The sequence below is a fragment of the Pan troglodytes genome, chromosome 3 (assembly GCF_028858775.2).
Source record: "Pan troglodytes isolate AG18354 chromosome 3, NHGRI_mPanTro3-v2.0_pri, whole genome shotgun sequence".
Classification (NCBI taxonomy): domain Eukaryota; kingdom Metazoa; phylum Chordata; class Mammalia; order Primates; family Hominidae; genus Pan; species Pan troglodytes.
Window position 1 is genome coordinate 130253664 of NC_072401.2, and position 13470 is coordinate 130267133.

The 13470-nt window shown below is 38.5% G+C and overlaps 2 protein-coding genes across 28 annotated transcripts in view; one reads left to right on the forward strand and one right to left on the reverse strand.

The window, feature by feature from the left end:
• SCLT1 (sodium channel and clathrin linker 1) overlaps positions 1–6475 on the reverse strand; it is a 223338-nt gene extending 216863 nt beyond the window's left edge. For 8 of the 18 annotated variants that reach the window (XR_010156701.1, XR_010156700.1, XR_010156698.1 and 5 more), the window contains exon 1: positions 5945–6475. Coding sequence is in view for 12 of the 18 variants with exons in the window: in XM_063809861.1 (XP_063665931.1) it covers positions 5945–5978 (34 nt within the window). In the remaining 6 variants the exon portion in view is untranslated. The remainder of the gene's footprint in view (positions 1–5944) is intronic. The other 10 variants (XM_063809868.1, XM_063809867.1, XM_063809865.1 and 7 more) reach the window with 3 other exon arrangements.
• Positions 6465–13470, forward strand: part of C4H4orf33 (chromosome 4 C4orf33 homolog) — a 38809-nt gene continuing 31803 nt past the window's right edge. For 6 of the 10 annotated variants that reach the window (XR_010156704.1, XR_010156703.1, XR_001717143.3 and 3 more), the window contains exon 1: positions 6465–6895. The gene's annotated coding sequence lies outside the window, so the exon portion shown is untranslated. Of the gene's footprint in view, positions 6896–8974; positions 9077–13470 lie in introns of those variants that run through there. The other 4 variants (XR_010156705.1, XR_010156707.1, XM_001159190.7 and 1 more) reach the window with 2 other exon arrangements.

Genomic DNA, 13470 nt, shown 5'->3' on the forward strand with positions numbered 1-13470 from the left:
GTGGAGCTGAGAAGTAGTGGAGATTAAGTGAACTAGAATTGGCAGGACAAAGGATAGAAGACTGCACAGAGAAAGAACCCTAGGGAATGTGAGACCTGCAGAGGTTCTTCTCGAGTACAATACAGAGTACTGAATAGCTATTTATTTATTAAAGAAATTAAGTTTGTATTTTAAAACCTTTCCACAAAGAAAACTTCAGGTCCAGTTGGCTTCACTGGTGAATTCTATCAAATATTCAAGGAAGAAATAATATCATTTTATACATACTCTTACAGAAAGTTGAAGAGTACAAAATATTTTCCAAGTAATTCTATGAGGCTGGCATTACCTGATACTAAAACCAGACAAAAATATTGGGAAGGAAAAAAAAAAAAGGCACTTTAAGAGGCTGAGGTGGGAGGATTGCCTAAAGCCAGGAGTTCAAGACCAGCCTGGGTGACAAAGGGAGACCCGGCTTCTACAAAAAATAAAAAATAAAAATATTAGCCAGGTGCAGTGGCACATGCCTGTAGTCCTAGCTACTCAAGAGGCTGAGGCAGGTGGAGGGCTTCAGCCTAGGAGTTCAAGGTTGTAGTGAGCTACTAGTGTACCATTAACTCCAGCCTGGGTGACAGTGAGACCCTTGCGCAAGTTAAAAAAAAAAAAAAAAAAAAAAGGAAGAAAAAAAAAGAAAAGCAAAAAACCTTCATAGGTTGGGCATGATAGCTCATGCCTATAATCCTAGCACTTTGGGAGGCAAGAGGATCACTTGAGCCCAGGAGTTCGAGACCAGCCTGGGAAACATAGGGAGACCCTATCTCTACAAAAAGAAAAAAAAAATAGCCAGATATGGTGGCATGTGCCTGTAGTCCCAGCTACTCAGGAGGCTGAGGCAGAAGGATCGCTTGAGCCCAGGAGGTTGAGGCTGCAAAGAGCCGTGATTGTGCCACTGCACTCCAGCCTGGGCAATAGAGGAAGATCCCGTCCCAAAAAGAAAAAAAAAAAAAGCTGAACACACTAAAATTTTAAACAAACATTTATAAAATAAAATTCAACAATATAGAAAAAGGATTATACATCATGAGCAAGTGGAATTTATTCCAGAAAGGCAAGGTGGTTTTAACATTTGAAATTAATCAATGTAATTTACTCTATTAACAAACAAAAAATGAAAAAATATCTGATAATCTCAATGGATGCAGAACAGCATTTTTAAAAATCCAGCATCCATTTTGATAAAAACTCTCAGCAAATTAAGAATAGAAAGGAACATTCTCAACATAAGAACGTCTATGAAAAACCTACAACTAGTATCATACCTAATTCTGAAAGACAAATGCCTTCCCCATAAGATCAGGAACAGGATATGGATGTGTATTCCCACCACTTCTGTTCAATACTGTACCAGAGATTCTAGCCACTGCAATAAGGTGAGAAAAAGAAATGAAAGGCATCCAAATCGAAAAGAAATAAAACTTTTTATTTTCAGATTACAAGATTATCTACATAAAACTACTGACAGACTCTACAAAACTACTAGAGCTAATGAATGAGTTTGGCAAGGCTGCAGAGCAGAATATTAAAGAACGTTATTTCTCACCACACATCTACAGCCATCTGATCTTTGACAAACCTGACACAAACAAGCAATGGGGAAAAGATTCCCTATTTAATAAATGGTGCTGGGAAAACTGGCTAGCCATATGCAGAAAACTGAAACTGGACCCTTTCCTTACACCTCATACAAAAATCAACTCAAGATGGATTAAACACTTAAATGTAAGACCTAAAACTATAAAAACCCTAGAAGAAAACCTAGGCAATACCATTCAGGACACAGGCATGGGCAAAGACTTAATGTCTAAAACACCAAAAGCAATGGCAAAAAAAGCCAAAACTGACAAATAGGGTCTAATTAAACTGAAGAGCTTCTACACAGCAAAAGAAACCATCATCAGAATGAACAGACAACCTACAGAATGGAAGAAAATTTTTGCAATCTATCCATCTGACAAAGGTCAGATCCTACTCACAATCTACAAAGAACTTAAGCAAATTTACAAGAGAAAAGCAAACGATCCCATCAAAAAGTGGGCAAAGGATATAAACAAACACTTCTCAAAAGAAGATATTTATGCAGCCAACAAACACATGAAAAAATGCTCATCATCACTGGTTATTAGAGAAATGCAAATCAAAACCACAATGAGATACCATCTCACACCAGTTAGAATGGCAATCATCAAAAAGTCAGGAAACAACAGATGCTGGAGAGGATGTGGAGAAATAGGAATGCTTTTGCTTTTACACCGTTGGTGGGAGTGTAAATTAGTTCAACCATTGTGGAAGACAGTGTGGCGATTCCTCAAGGATCTAGAACCAGAAATACCATTTGACCCAGCAATCCCATTACTGGGTATATACCCAAAGAATCAGAAATCATTCTACCATAAAGACACATGCACATGTATGTTTAATGCGGCACTATTCACAACAGCAAAGACTTGGAACAAACCCAAATGTCCATCAATGATAGACTGGATAAAGGAAATGTGGCACATATACACCATGGACTATTATGCAGCCATAGAAAAAGATAAGTTCATGTCCTTTGCTGGGACATGGATGAAGCTGGAAACCATCATTCTCAGCAAACTATCACAAGAACAGAACACCAAACACCGCATATTCTCACTCATAAGTGGGAGCTGAACAAGGAGAACACATGGACACAGGGAGGGGAACACCACACACCGGGGCCTGTTGGGGAGTGGGGGACTAAGGGAGGGATAGCATTAGGAGAAATACCTAATGCAGGTGACGGGTTGATGGGTGCAGCAAACCACCATGGCATGAGTATACCTATGTAACAAAACTGCACGTTCTGCACATGTACCCCAGAACTTAAAGTATAATAATAAAAAAGAAATGTTATTTCTACATACTAGCAACGAAAAATCAGAAACTGAAAGTAAAAGAATAATACCATTTACAGTAGTATCAAAAATTTCAATACATAGGCATAAATCTAACAAAAGATGTGCAAAACCTAAATATTAAAAACTACAAAGTATAGCTGAGAAAATTTAAAAAGATACATCAATGATGTAAAGAAGAACCAATTTTATTTTAAAACTTACTATAAAGCTGCAATAATTAAGACAGTGGGGTACTGGTGTCCAGACAGACAAATAAATCAGTGGAAAAGAATAGAGTTCATTAATAGATCCATACATATATAAACAACTGCAAAGGAGCAAAGGTAATTCAATGGAGAAAGGGTAGTTTTTCCATTTGGGCATCCAATGCAAGAAAGTGGCCTGGATCCTTACCTCATGCCTTGTATAAAATTTAACTGTATGAACCATAGATCTAAATGTAAAACCTAAAACTATAAAACTCCTAGAAGAAATCTTTGCAGCCTTGGGTTAGGCAATGATTTCTTTTATGACACCAAAAACACAATTCATAAAAGAACAAATTGATGAATTAAATTTCATCAAAATTAAAAATGTTTGGCTCCAACACTATTAAGAGAATGAAAAGAAAAAATGAGTCCATCACCACTCTGCCAGTGAGTCTCACACCCCACTAATGAATGAATTCTTAGTTCCTTAGATTGATAATACAAGTACCTCTTTGAACAGGTTCCTAAAAACTAACTGATCTTTCCCAGACAAAGGTGGAAGAACAGTGCATAGCAAATATGCTACAAGCTTACTCTACTAGTAGCCTGGTTGAGTGTGGAGCTGCCTGTCGTTATGATATGTAAAGCTGAAATAGTAATTATCAGAGGAAATGTCATGTGGGGACATGAGAGTTGAGAAGTACCAAACATGAGTTGAGAAGTACCAAAACATGAGTTGAGAAGTACCAAAACAAATGGTCTTGACCTGGGCTCCCAAATCCAAACGGAACAAAGAGACAATCAAGATCAACAGAAATCAGTGTAGAAAAAGTCAGAGGCAGGTGGAAAGAAGGCAAGTCATCTATCTTTATCTGGGCTGGTATTTAGGTGGGTCACTTAATGGAATAACCCACCACCTTCAAATGGCATGCAAAATCCGGTTAAAGAAAAAAGGAGAGCGACACAGACACTCAACTCTCATTCTTATCTCTTCATGCAAACGCTACCATTCTATGCTCCGATTTCCCGAATAAAATCAGTTATTTTAAGCCTTTGAACCATTCCTTCTTCTGCTCCTTCTGCTTGAGATTTCCTTCTTGCACTCCACTTGTCTTCCGTGGAACTATTAAATACCACTCATTTTTCAAAAAATGTTACTATGCTTCAGTTGTCTTATTTGTTTTCCCCTGGTATTTGGATCTCAGTTTTATCTAAGAATTCTGGCTGGATCATTCTTATAAAATTAATAGTTTCTGACCGCCTCAAGTACTATCCTGACTCTAGCCAAACTCCTCATCAACCAATTCCCGTCCCACACTACTCTTACGGTGGCCAGTTAGCTGTTCTTATGGGGTGGGGATATTCCCACTGCAAACCTAAGAAATAATGCTAATGTTATTGTGTCATTATAGTGTCATTAATTATTTTAGATAACATATACCATGCACTTAATATGTGCCAGACACTATGCTCAATGCTTTTTCATCATCTCATTTAAGTCTCACAACTTCAAGAGGATTCTTGTGTTCTTATACTCATTATATAAATGAGAAAACTGAGGTGCAGAAAAGCTAGGAAACTTGCTCGAGGTCACAGACCTGGAAAGAGGTAGGCTGTGAGCCCAGACAGACTAAATCCGGAGGCTGACTGAGTTCTTAACCACTGGTCTATAATGCTACCAAAACGGAACTTACTACCTTTTTCCTAACTTCCCCGTTGCTCAAGCAAAAACTAAGTTGCTCTCTACCTCTTTCTCTCAAATCCCCTGATCTCCAGTCTCCCTGTGCCCAACTTAGTTTACTTCTTACCTGAATGATGACAGTAGACAACTAACTGCACTCTGCTATAATGCATATTCCCCGTAAAAATCAGACCGGGCCTTCTAAATTACAATTTGATCATGCCACTCTCAATTGAATTCCTATAACCCATGCAATGGTCCAAACTCCTTAGCACAGAGAAGACAGGGCCCTTCACCATCCAGCCCCTTTCTACGCCTTCGACTTCACTTGCCATTTCCCTATATAAATATTCCAATTCAATTTACATCAATATTACACTCAAACCAGCCGTATTGCAAGTCTTTAACAAAGCATATTCCTAATCCCCTCAGTGTCACAAATATTGTTCTATTTGGGATGCCTAGAGTTTTTCATATAGTAAATTCATATTTGTACTGCACGTTTCAGCCCAATAGCACCTTCCTTGAACATATTTTAATAATAATCGTGTAATAGTTAATATTTGTTTAACACAATGTATCAGATACTATTCTAAATCCTTTACATATTTTAATATTCATTTAATCTTTCCAACAACCCTATGAGACTGTGGCAAAAGAGCCAGCAGTTGCTGCCACTTCAATATATTTTGGAATACATTTCCCTCCCCAAATTAAATTCTTGGAGGTAAAAACTGTCCTGTTTATCTTTGCAGCAGCTGTTCTTCCATAGTGTCTGGTACATAATAGAAACAGGAGAGTTCAATAAACATCTTTTTAATAAATGGCCAGAGAGCTGTGCCCCTAGATTTTAAATGCACACTTGGAAACTCCTGCTGGCCATTAGCCTTCTAATCTTCAGAGCACGAGAGGAGCATAACAAACATGTTTAGCGTCTAGTAGAATTCTGTGTAAGCTACAAGTACTACCACACGGTTCTGCTTAAATATACACACATCCTCACGTATAACATCAAGCTTTTTTTTTTTCCTGCAACTAACTTCTTTACCTCTTTACCAATTTAAATGTACCCAACCAGCATTCAAAAAAGATTTGTCGGTCAACGACGACGATATTAAACATTGTATATGAAGTCTCAAAAAAAACATGGAGCTTACTTTGCTCTCTCAGAAAGTCGATTTCTGCAGCCATTTCGATACAATTTTAGTTTGGAGCTTTCACCACCTTTACCTTCCTCTGAAAGACAGAGAGCTTGCTGTGCGGGAAAACAAAACTAAGCCAACGCTCGGTTGGTTGTCAAGCGCTCCAGCGGTGCAATCTGCATCCTACTCACGCGGCATCTACAGCCCCGCCACGCTTCTTTCCCCCGCGCCCCAGACGAGTCCCTGGCCCTGGGGAGAGACTGAAGATTGCTGGGGACTCCACGTTCAACCGAATCCCACGCTGGTGGGAAGAGGACGCGCTCGATACAGGCGTCCCGCGGGTCACTCTGGGTCTCGTCGGGCCACCTAGGAGAGTGCCGCGGGAGCTTGACGGCAGCCTGAGAGCGGCGTTCTACGCGGAGCGGCGGGGGTTGGAGAGGACGACGCCAAGACGGCTGGGAAGCCCCAGGCCAGCAGCGGAAGTCCACTCGGCCCGCCCTGCGACTTTGAAACCGGTGCCCCGGACCACTCCTTGGAGACGGTGACGCCTCTTGCGTCATCACGCGGGCGTTGGAGCTTACGCCATCGCGCGTCCTAGAGTCCTAGCACGCTATTGGCTGGCTGTCAAGCAATGGGAGGAGTCGTGAGAACCTGGATGACAGCGGGCTGAGCCACCGGCTTGGCGCGGCGGCCAAACTGGTGGGACAGTGTCTCCAGGTAGTGAGGCCCAACCTCTTTAAAACAAACAAACAAAAAACCAAAATGCAAACGTGAGTAGAGAATGAAATACACAGTTTAAATGCCCTCACTATCTTTGGGTTACTAATACACTAAGCCTTTCTGGACTAAGTAAAGGATGCAGGTTCCTGCGGCTAGGGATAGAAGCCAGACTGGCGTCTTCAGAATCTCCCACCAAGGCTGTACCTCTGGAGGAGTTCTGGGTTTGGATTTGGTCATCTCAAGAAGGTAAGTACCTTCTCGGTCTTTGTGGGTCTTTAGACAAAGGAGACAACTGTTGTTTAAATATTTAACTGTGTAGTAATAAAGCGTGTAGTTAGAAGTACTCAAAAGATCTTGCAAATTCAGCAGCTACTTCTTCAAAGATAAGCTTGTTTCCTCAAATATAAGGAAAGATAAGAGGTACTTTTTTTTGCAAAAAACAAAACGGTGAAACTTACATTTGTGGATAGATTACAATTTTCATTTTTGAAAATTAATTTTGTCTGGACTTAAAACGTATTTTTTTTAAAAAAATCATTTAACATTAGAGGAAATCTCACCACTAGCAACAAAAATGTTAACTTGAAGCTAGCCACTAGTTTTGTGCTTTTAATAAATTGTATTTTTATGGACTGAAGTAAAGTTTCACTAAACAGGCATGTCATAGATGCAGCTTGATTTGGCTTTCTGTTTAACAGCTTAAGAGTTTTGTTGTCCCGTACTCATAATGTCATATAAACAAAGTAACCTTAGCGATATGTGTTAAGAAATTTAAAAAATGTATTCAAATATATGCAGTTAGGCATCTGAAGGCCTTACTAAATACTCACTGTTAATAGAATGAGATGGTCCCTTCCTCTAAAGACTAGCTGTTAAATATGGATGTGTAGCTTAATAATCATTGAAAAGGTCTAATCCAGCTTTGAGTCGGTGATAATTGAACTTGTTCTGATTTTTAGTAGCTATAACGTTTACACAAAAACTTTTTGTGTAAACGTTATAGCTAAGGGAAAATTGAGTGTGCAAGGTCCAACTCGTTTTTGAAGTTCAGTATATGACTCTTTCTTCATAAACATCTCACTGACTCTCCAAGGACTTGCTTGTAACTTCTCCCACATTTGAACCTTGTATATTGTCGTATTTCTACTTGGCATCAAATAAATAATTATAGACTTAACTCTACGCTTACACCCAAACTGGATGGAAGCAAATACCTTCTGGCTATAATTGATGAGTGGTATTTACATAAAGTGAATATCTCAGGTGAAAACTTTTATGTCTGCACTCGAATTTTTTAGCTTACATGATCATAATTATGATCATGATAGTTTTTTGTTTTTGCGTTTGTGTTTGTGGTTACAAGATTTTAGTAGTTGAATTTTAATGGAGTATTTTCAACATAAGTTTCATCATTAGGAAACAAAATTGTGATGATTTCACTTATCCTTAAAGGATCCCCTCTCATGTTCCTCCTTTTCACATCTCCTGAGTTCTCTATCCACTTCTCCCAAGGTAGGTGTCACCTTAGTACTTACTTCATGCTCCTTCCTGCATTATCTATCATGTTTTGTAGTTTGTCTCCAGGCTCCATCATAATACCTGGAACACAGTGTTGATTAAATATCTGATGGAAGGAATGAAAGAATTCAGTGGATGTTCATGAAAAGTATCTATTAGTATAAATTGAGTACAAGGAATGACAAGCGGAAATGTATGTAGTTTGTGTGTAACTCTTGTCAAGCCACCATTTAATGTTTTTATATGACTTTTCTGCAATAAAGAAGACCCCTAAAGTTGTATAGATTGAAAATTAGTGACATTTCACTAACATTCATTTGGTTGATCAATTGACATTGAGCACCCAGTACTTTGTGCAAAGTACCAGGAAGAATACAAAGTTAGAAGTTTAAGCAAGGATCAGAACAGATCACACAGCTGGCAAGTGCCTGAGTTGAGATTTGAACCCAGGCAGTATGGTTCTAATTTCACAATTGTTAACTGCTATGAACATGCCTCCCCAGGAATATAGTATAATATAGTTTATAGCTGGTATAATATAATTTATAGTTTTTGCTTATATGGCCAGTTAGCCTTTAGTTGTATTAAATGAAATATTTCTGTACATGTTATATTGTAATCTTAATGATTTACAGTTGATTTTCAAATTATTGCACAGTATTTATATTTCTGAATCACCCTTCCTTCTTCTAGGGAACCACTCAAACTTTAGTGGAACGATTAGAAGTCTTCAGTTGTTCATGTGTGGCCCTTCAACATCTTTCTTTCCTAGAAAAATCAAGCGTCTCAGCTTCAGTGTTCTAAGCCCCTCCCCCAGAACGTGTAGGCAGCTGGGTGGAGCCTAAAGCCGATCCCTCTCCTGTGACCTCGGCTGAAAAAAAGAAGCCAGTGTTTGAGAAAAGCTTCGTGGTCTGTGTTCTCTAGTTGTTCCCTCTTCTCTCTGACATTCCTTTCGTCGTCGCCAGGTCTTGTTTTTCGCTTGATCTCTGGAAAATACTGAAAAGTATTTTACTTTTCAGCTGTCTCCTGCTAAGTGAGCGTACTCCCCCTTTCAGGCTGACTTCCTCATTTCTCCGTTTCTCTGATAAATGGGCGGGGCCTCGGGGAGGTATGGAAACTGAAAAGAAATCATTATTGTAGAAAAACTAAAGAAATTTTTGTTGAGCAGAGGAATTTGGAAATTTTCCTTGCAGATCATTTGGTTGAGAAAACACCTTTACCATAACTTATTTCTTTTAAACTTTGCGGACATTTTTTCTTTTCCTGGGTTCTTAATGCTCCAGTGTTCGGTCTCCTTTCTCTTCCTCCGTTTCCTTTTAGAGGTCTTTCCAGGTAAAGATAAAGCAATCAGAACAATTGAAAATTTATTTTTTTAACTTGTTTTAAGAGCAATTTGAAGAATAGAGGTTAAAAGTAGAAACATACAGAGTAACAATAAATATTGTATTAAGAAAGTCTAAACAGCCAAACTTAAAATTGCATTGCAGGACAGTAATCATCTTGATAATATGCATTATGACTTTTCGGAAACGTTCAGCATATATAATATAAAGGGGAGAAGAGGCAGCCACCATACACTTTTTAAGAGACCCAGCCTTAAATTAGACTTAAAATATATATATATTTTTGAGACGGAGTCTTGCTCTGTTGCCAGGCTGGAGTGCAGTGGAGCGATCTCGGCTCACTGCAACCTCCGCCTCCGGGTTCAAGCGATTCTTCTGCCTCAACCTCCCGAGTAGCTGGAACTACAGGCGCGTGCCACCACGCCCAGCTAATTTTTGTACTTTTAGTAGAGACGGGGTTTCACCATGTTCGCCAGGATGGTCTCGATCTCCTGACCTTGTGATCCGCCTGCCTTGGCCTCCCAAAGTGCTGGGATTACAGGTGTGAGCCACCGCGCCCGGCCAAAAAATAATTTTAAACTGTTCAGTTACCTTAAAATGGTAATGCATGTCTGTCATAGTGTAAAATGCAGATAGGTTTTTAAAAAGTGATGAAGTTGAAAGGAAGCCTTCCTCCTTCCCATATCTGCAGGCAGATAATTCCCTTCAGGGAAGCAACCACTGTTACCACTCGTTTCTTGGATGTTTCCTGAGATAGTGTATGCCTCACAAGCATATATGCAAATAAGCTTCCTTTTTATTAAATAAATGCACCTTGCTTTTTTTCACTTCACAACATATTTTAGCATAGATGTTAATTCAGAGCTGCCTCATTCATTTTAGCAGTTATACAGTGTTTCATTGTATGGTATAGCATAATTTTTTTTACCAGTCCTCTACTGATGGGTATTTAAGTTGCTTCCAACATTTTGTTATTATGAACAATGCTACCACAAATATCCTCAACGCTTATGTCATTTTGAATATGTGCAGGTATAGTAACTCCTAGAACTAGACTTATTTTTGTCAAAGGATAGTTGCATTTTTATTTTGATAGATATTGACGTATTGCTCTTCACAGAGGCTATATCAATTATGCCTCACTAGCAATATATGATTTTTTTCTCAATGCCCTCATTAACACAGCTTGTTGTCAGACTTTCTGATCCTTGCCAATCTAAGTGAAAAATGGTAATTTATTGTGGTTTTAGTTTGCATTTCTGTCATTATAAGTGAACATTTTGCATTTTCTCTCTGTGAACTGGCTGTTCATAATTTTTGGTCACTTTTCTGTTGGAGTGTTGGTCTTTTCCTTATTGATTTCCAGGAGCTCTTTGTGCATTAAAGAAATTAGTTATTTGTATCAAATATGAATTGCATATACTTTTTCCCAGACTTTTGATTTTGTTAATGATAGGCTTTTGGAGTAAAGGGAACTTGGGAAGGAGGTTTTTGCTTTTTTACTATTATTTATTTATTATTAAAAAAATTCAACTTTTATTTTAGATCCAGGGGATACATGTGCAGGTTTGTCACATGGTTATATTGCATGATGCTGAGATTTGGGGTACGAATGATCCCATCACCTGGGTAGTGAGCATAGTACCCAGTAGTTAGTTTTTCAACCCTTGCCCCTTTCTTCCCTCCCCCCTCTAGTAGTCCCCAGTGTCTGTTGTTGCCATCTTTATGTCCATGAGTACCTAATGTTTAATTTCCACTTATAAGTGAAAATATGTGGTATTTGGTTTTCTGTACTTTCATTAATTTGCTTAGAATAATAGCCTCCAGCTGCATCCATGTTAGTTTTGCTATATTTATGTAGTAAAATGTTTGGGTTTTGGTTTGTATTTTAAAAGGTTTTCTCTACTAATGCAGGGAAAGCCCAGATTTGGGGCTCAGCCCAGGAGAGTTCTTGGCTTCATGCAGGAAAGGATTCACAAGCTAAAGCAAGTTTATCAGAGCAACAAACTACAGGAAAATGGCTGCTCCATAGACAGAGTAGGAGCAGCAGCTCCCATGAATTGTTGGCCAGCTGTATACATACAATTCCCTGGTTATATGCTAAATAAGGGGTGGGTTATTCATGCATTTTCCAGAAAAGTAGGAAGTGTTCCCAGAACTGAGAGTTCCTCCCTTTTTTAAACCATATAAGGTAACTTCTAGGAGTTGCCATGGCATTTGTAAACTGTCATGCCACTGTTGGGAGTTTTTTTTGCATGCTACTGCATTATAATTAATGTATAATGAGCAGTGACGGCCACTAGAGATCACTTTTGTTGCCATCTTGGTTTTAGCTGTTGTGGCCAGTTTCTTTGCTGCATCTTGTTTTGATAAGATTCTGTTTCAATCAGTGGGACCTTGGTGCTCAGAAAACAAGCCCAGCTCATCTCCTACCTTACTACTATAAGATTTTATTTAACTCTCTTTTTATTTCCTGTTTTTATATGATTTTGATTTTTATGTTTAAATCTTTGATTCATCTAAAACTTACTCTGGTATAAGGATCCCACTGAATTAAATTGGACTGCAAAATGAACCAACTGATGTTGGAAACGGGTACCTCATTGATTAGTTACATGAGAACCATCCCAAACTCCTGTAGACTTATTATATATTATTTCCCCAGCACCTGGTATGGTACCTGAAATAAGATGAGTGCTTAATAAATGCTTGATAAACTAAATTGAAGGGAATTTCTGGGCTTATTATCTTTGTTATTAGCCATTGTATTGATCTGATATGTAGTGTTAAATGAGATGATGATACCATGAACACAGTAGATTTCTCCTGCACAAAATCTAGAGTGTTAGATCCAGGGACTAGAAAAATTGTTCACTCAACAAATAAATAGTAACCATCACTTATAGGCATTCTAGCTGGGTTCAGGGAGTCAATAAACAAATATGTAATGCCATGTAATTGCCATGTAAGAATAGAAATAGAGCAGTGTACAGGTTAATAGAGAATGACCAGGAGGGGAGCGCTAGCCCAAGAGGTGAAGGACATTGACAATTAAGTTGTCTTTACTTAATGAACACATGTTCAAATACAAAGAAATTGAAAGGTTGTGGGGGTTAAATCTCAGAAGATTACAGAGGGAGAATCATCTGTCTCTAGTTTATGTTAGTTTTAAACTAGACTGTTAACTACTGGGCAGGACGGACTATACTTTTTAGGTTAATTTTTATAAATATTATGCATACTTAGATTGACGTCAGTGTTCTTTAAGCGATATAAAGTTAAAAAAAAACAAATTTGTCATTGCAATAAGAAACGAAAGTTGTTTATGTAATTAAAGCCAAAATTATATTCTGTCTTTGGACTGATCAGCCATGCCCTATTCCCTACTTGTGGAAGTCTAGTCATTATTTTTTGCAGTAATTTTCAAATAATGCTCAAAGAAACCTTAGGGGGAAAAAGCAGAAGGAACCAGTAGAAAGGTTTGAGGTACTCACTACCTAATTCTTAACAATGGTAACTTTGCTTTTATCTTTTACTTCTTATCTTCCAGATAAAATTACATTTTGAAGTAGTTTGAAACCTATGCAAGCTTGTCCAACCCAAGGCCCATGGGCTACATGTGGCCCAGGACAGCTTAGAATGCAGCCCAACACAAATTTGTAAACATTATGGATTGTATTGTGATTTTTTTTTTTTTGGCTCATCAGCTATTGTTAGTGTTAGTGCATTTTATGTGTGGCCCAAGACACACATTCTTCTTCTTCCAATGTGGTCCAGGGAAGCCAAAAGATTGGACACACCTGCTATAAAGTCTACCGCACTCTGACCATGAGACCCACCACCACGTGTGCATGGAAATGATAGGCCACTTTTAGTAGCATATCACTGGATATCACTGGATATGGTTTTATTCCATTTAGACATAGAATTGATTGCCTGAATGTGCTGGGAATTAAGAAG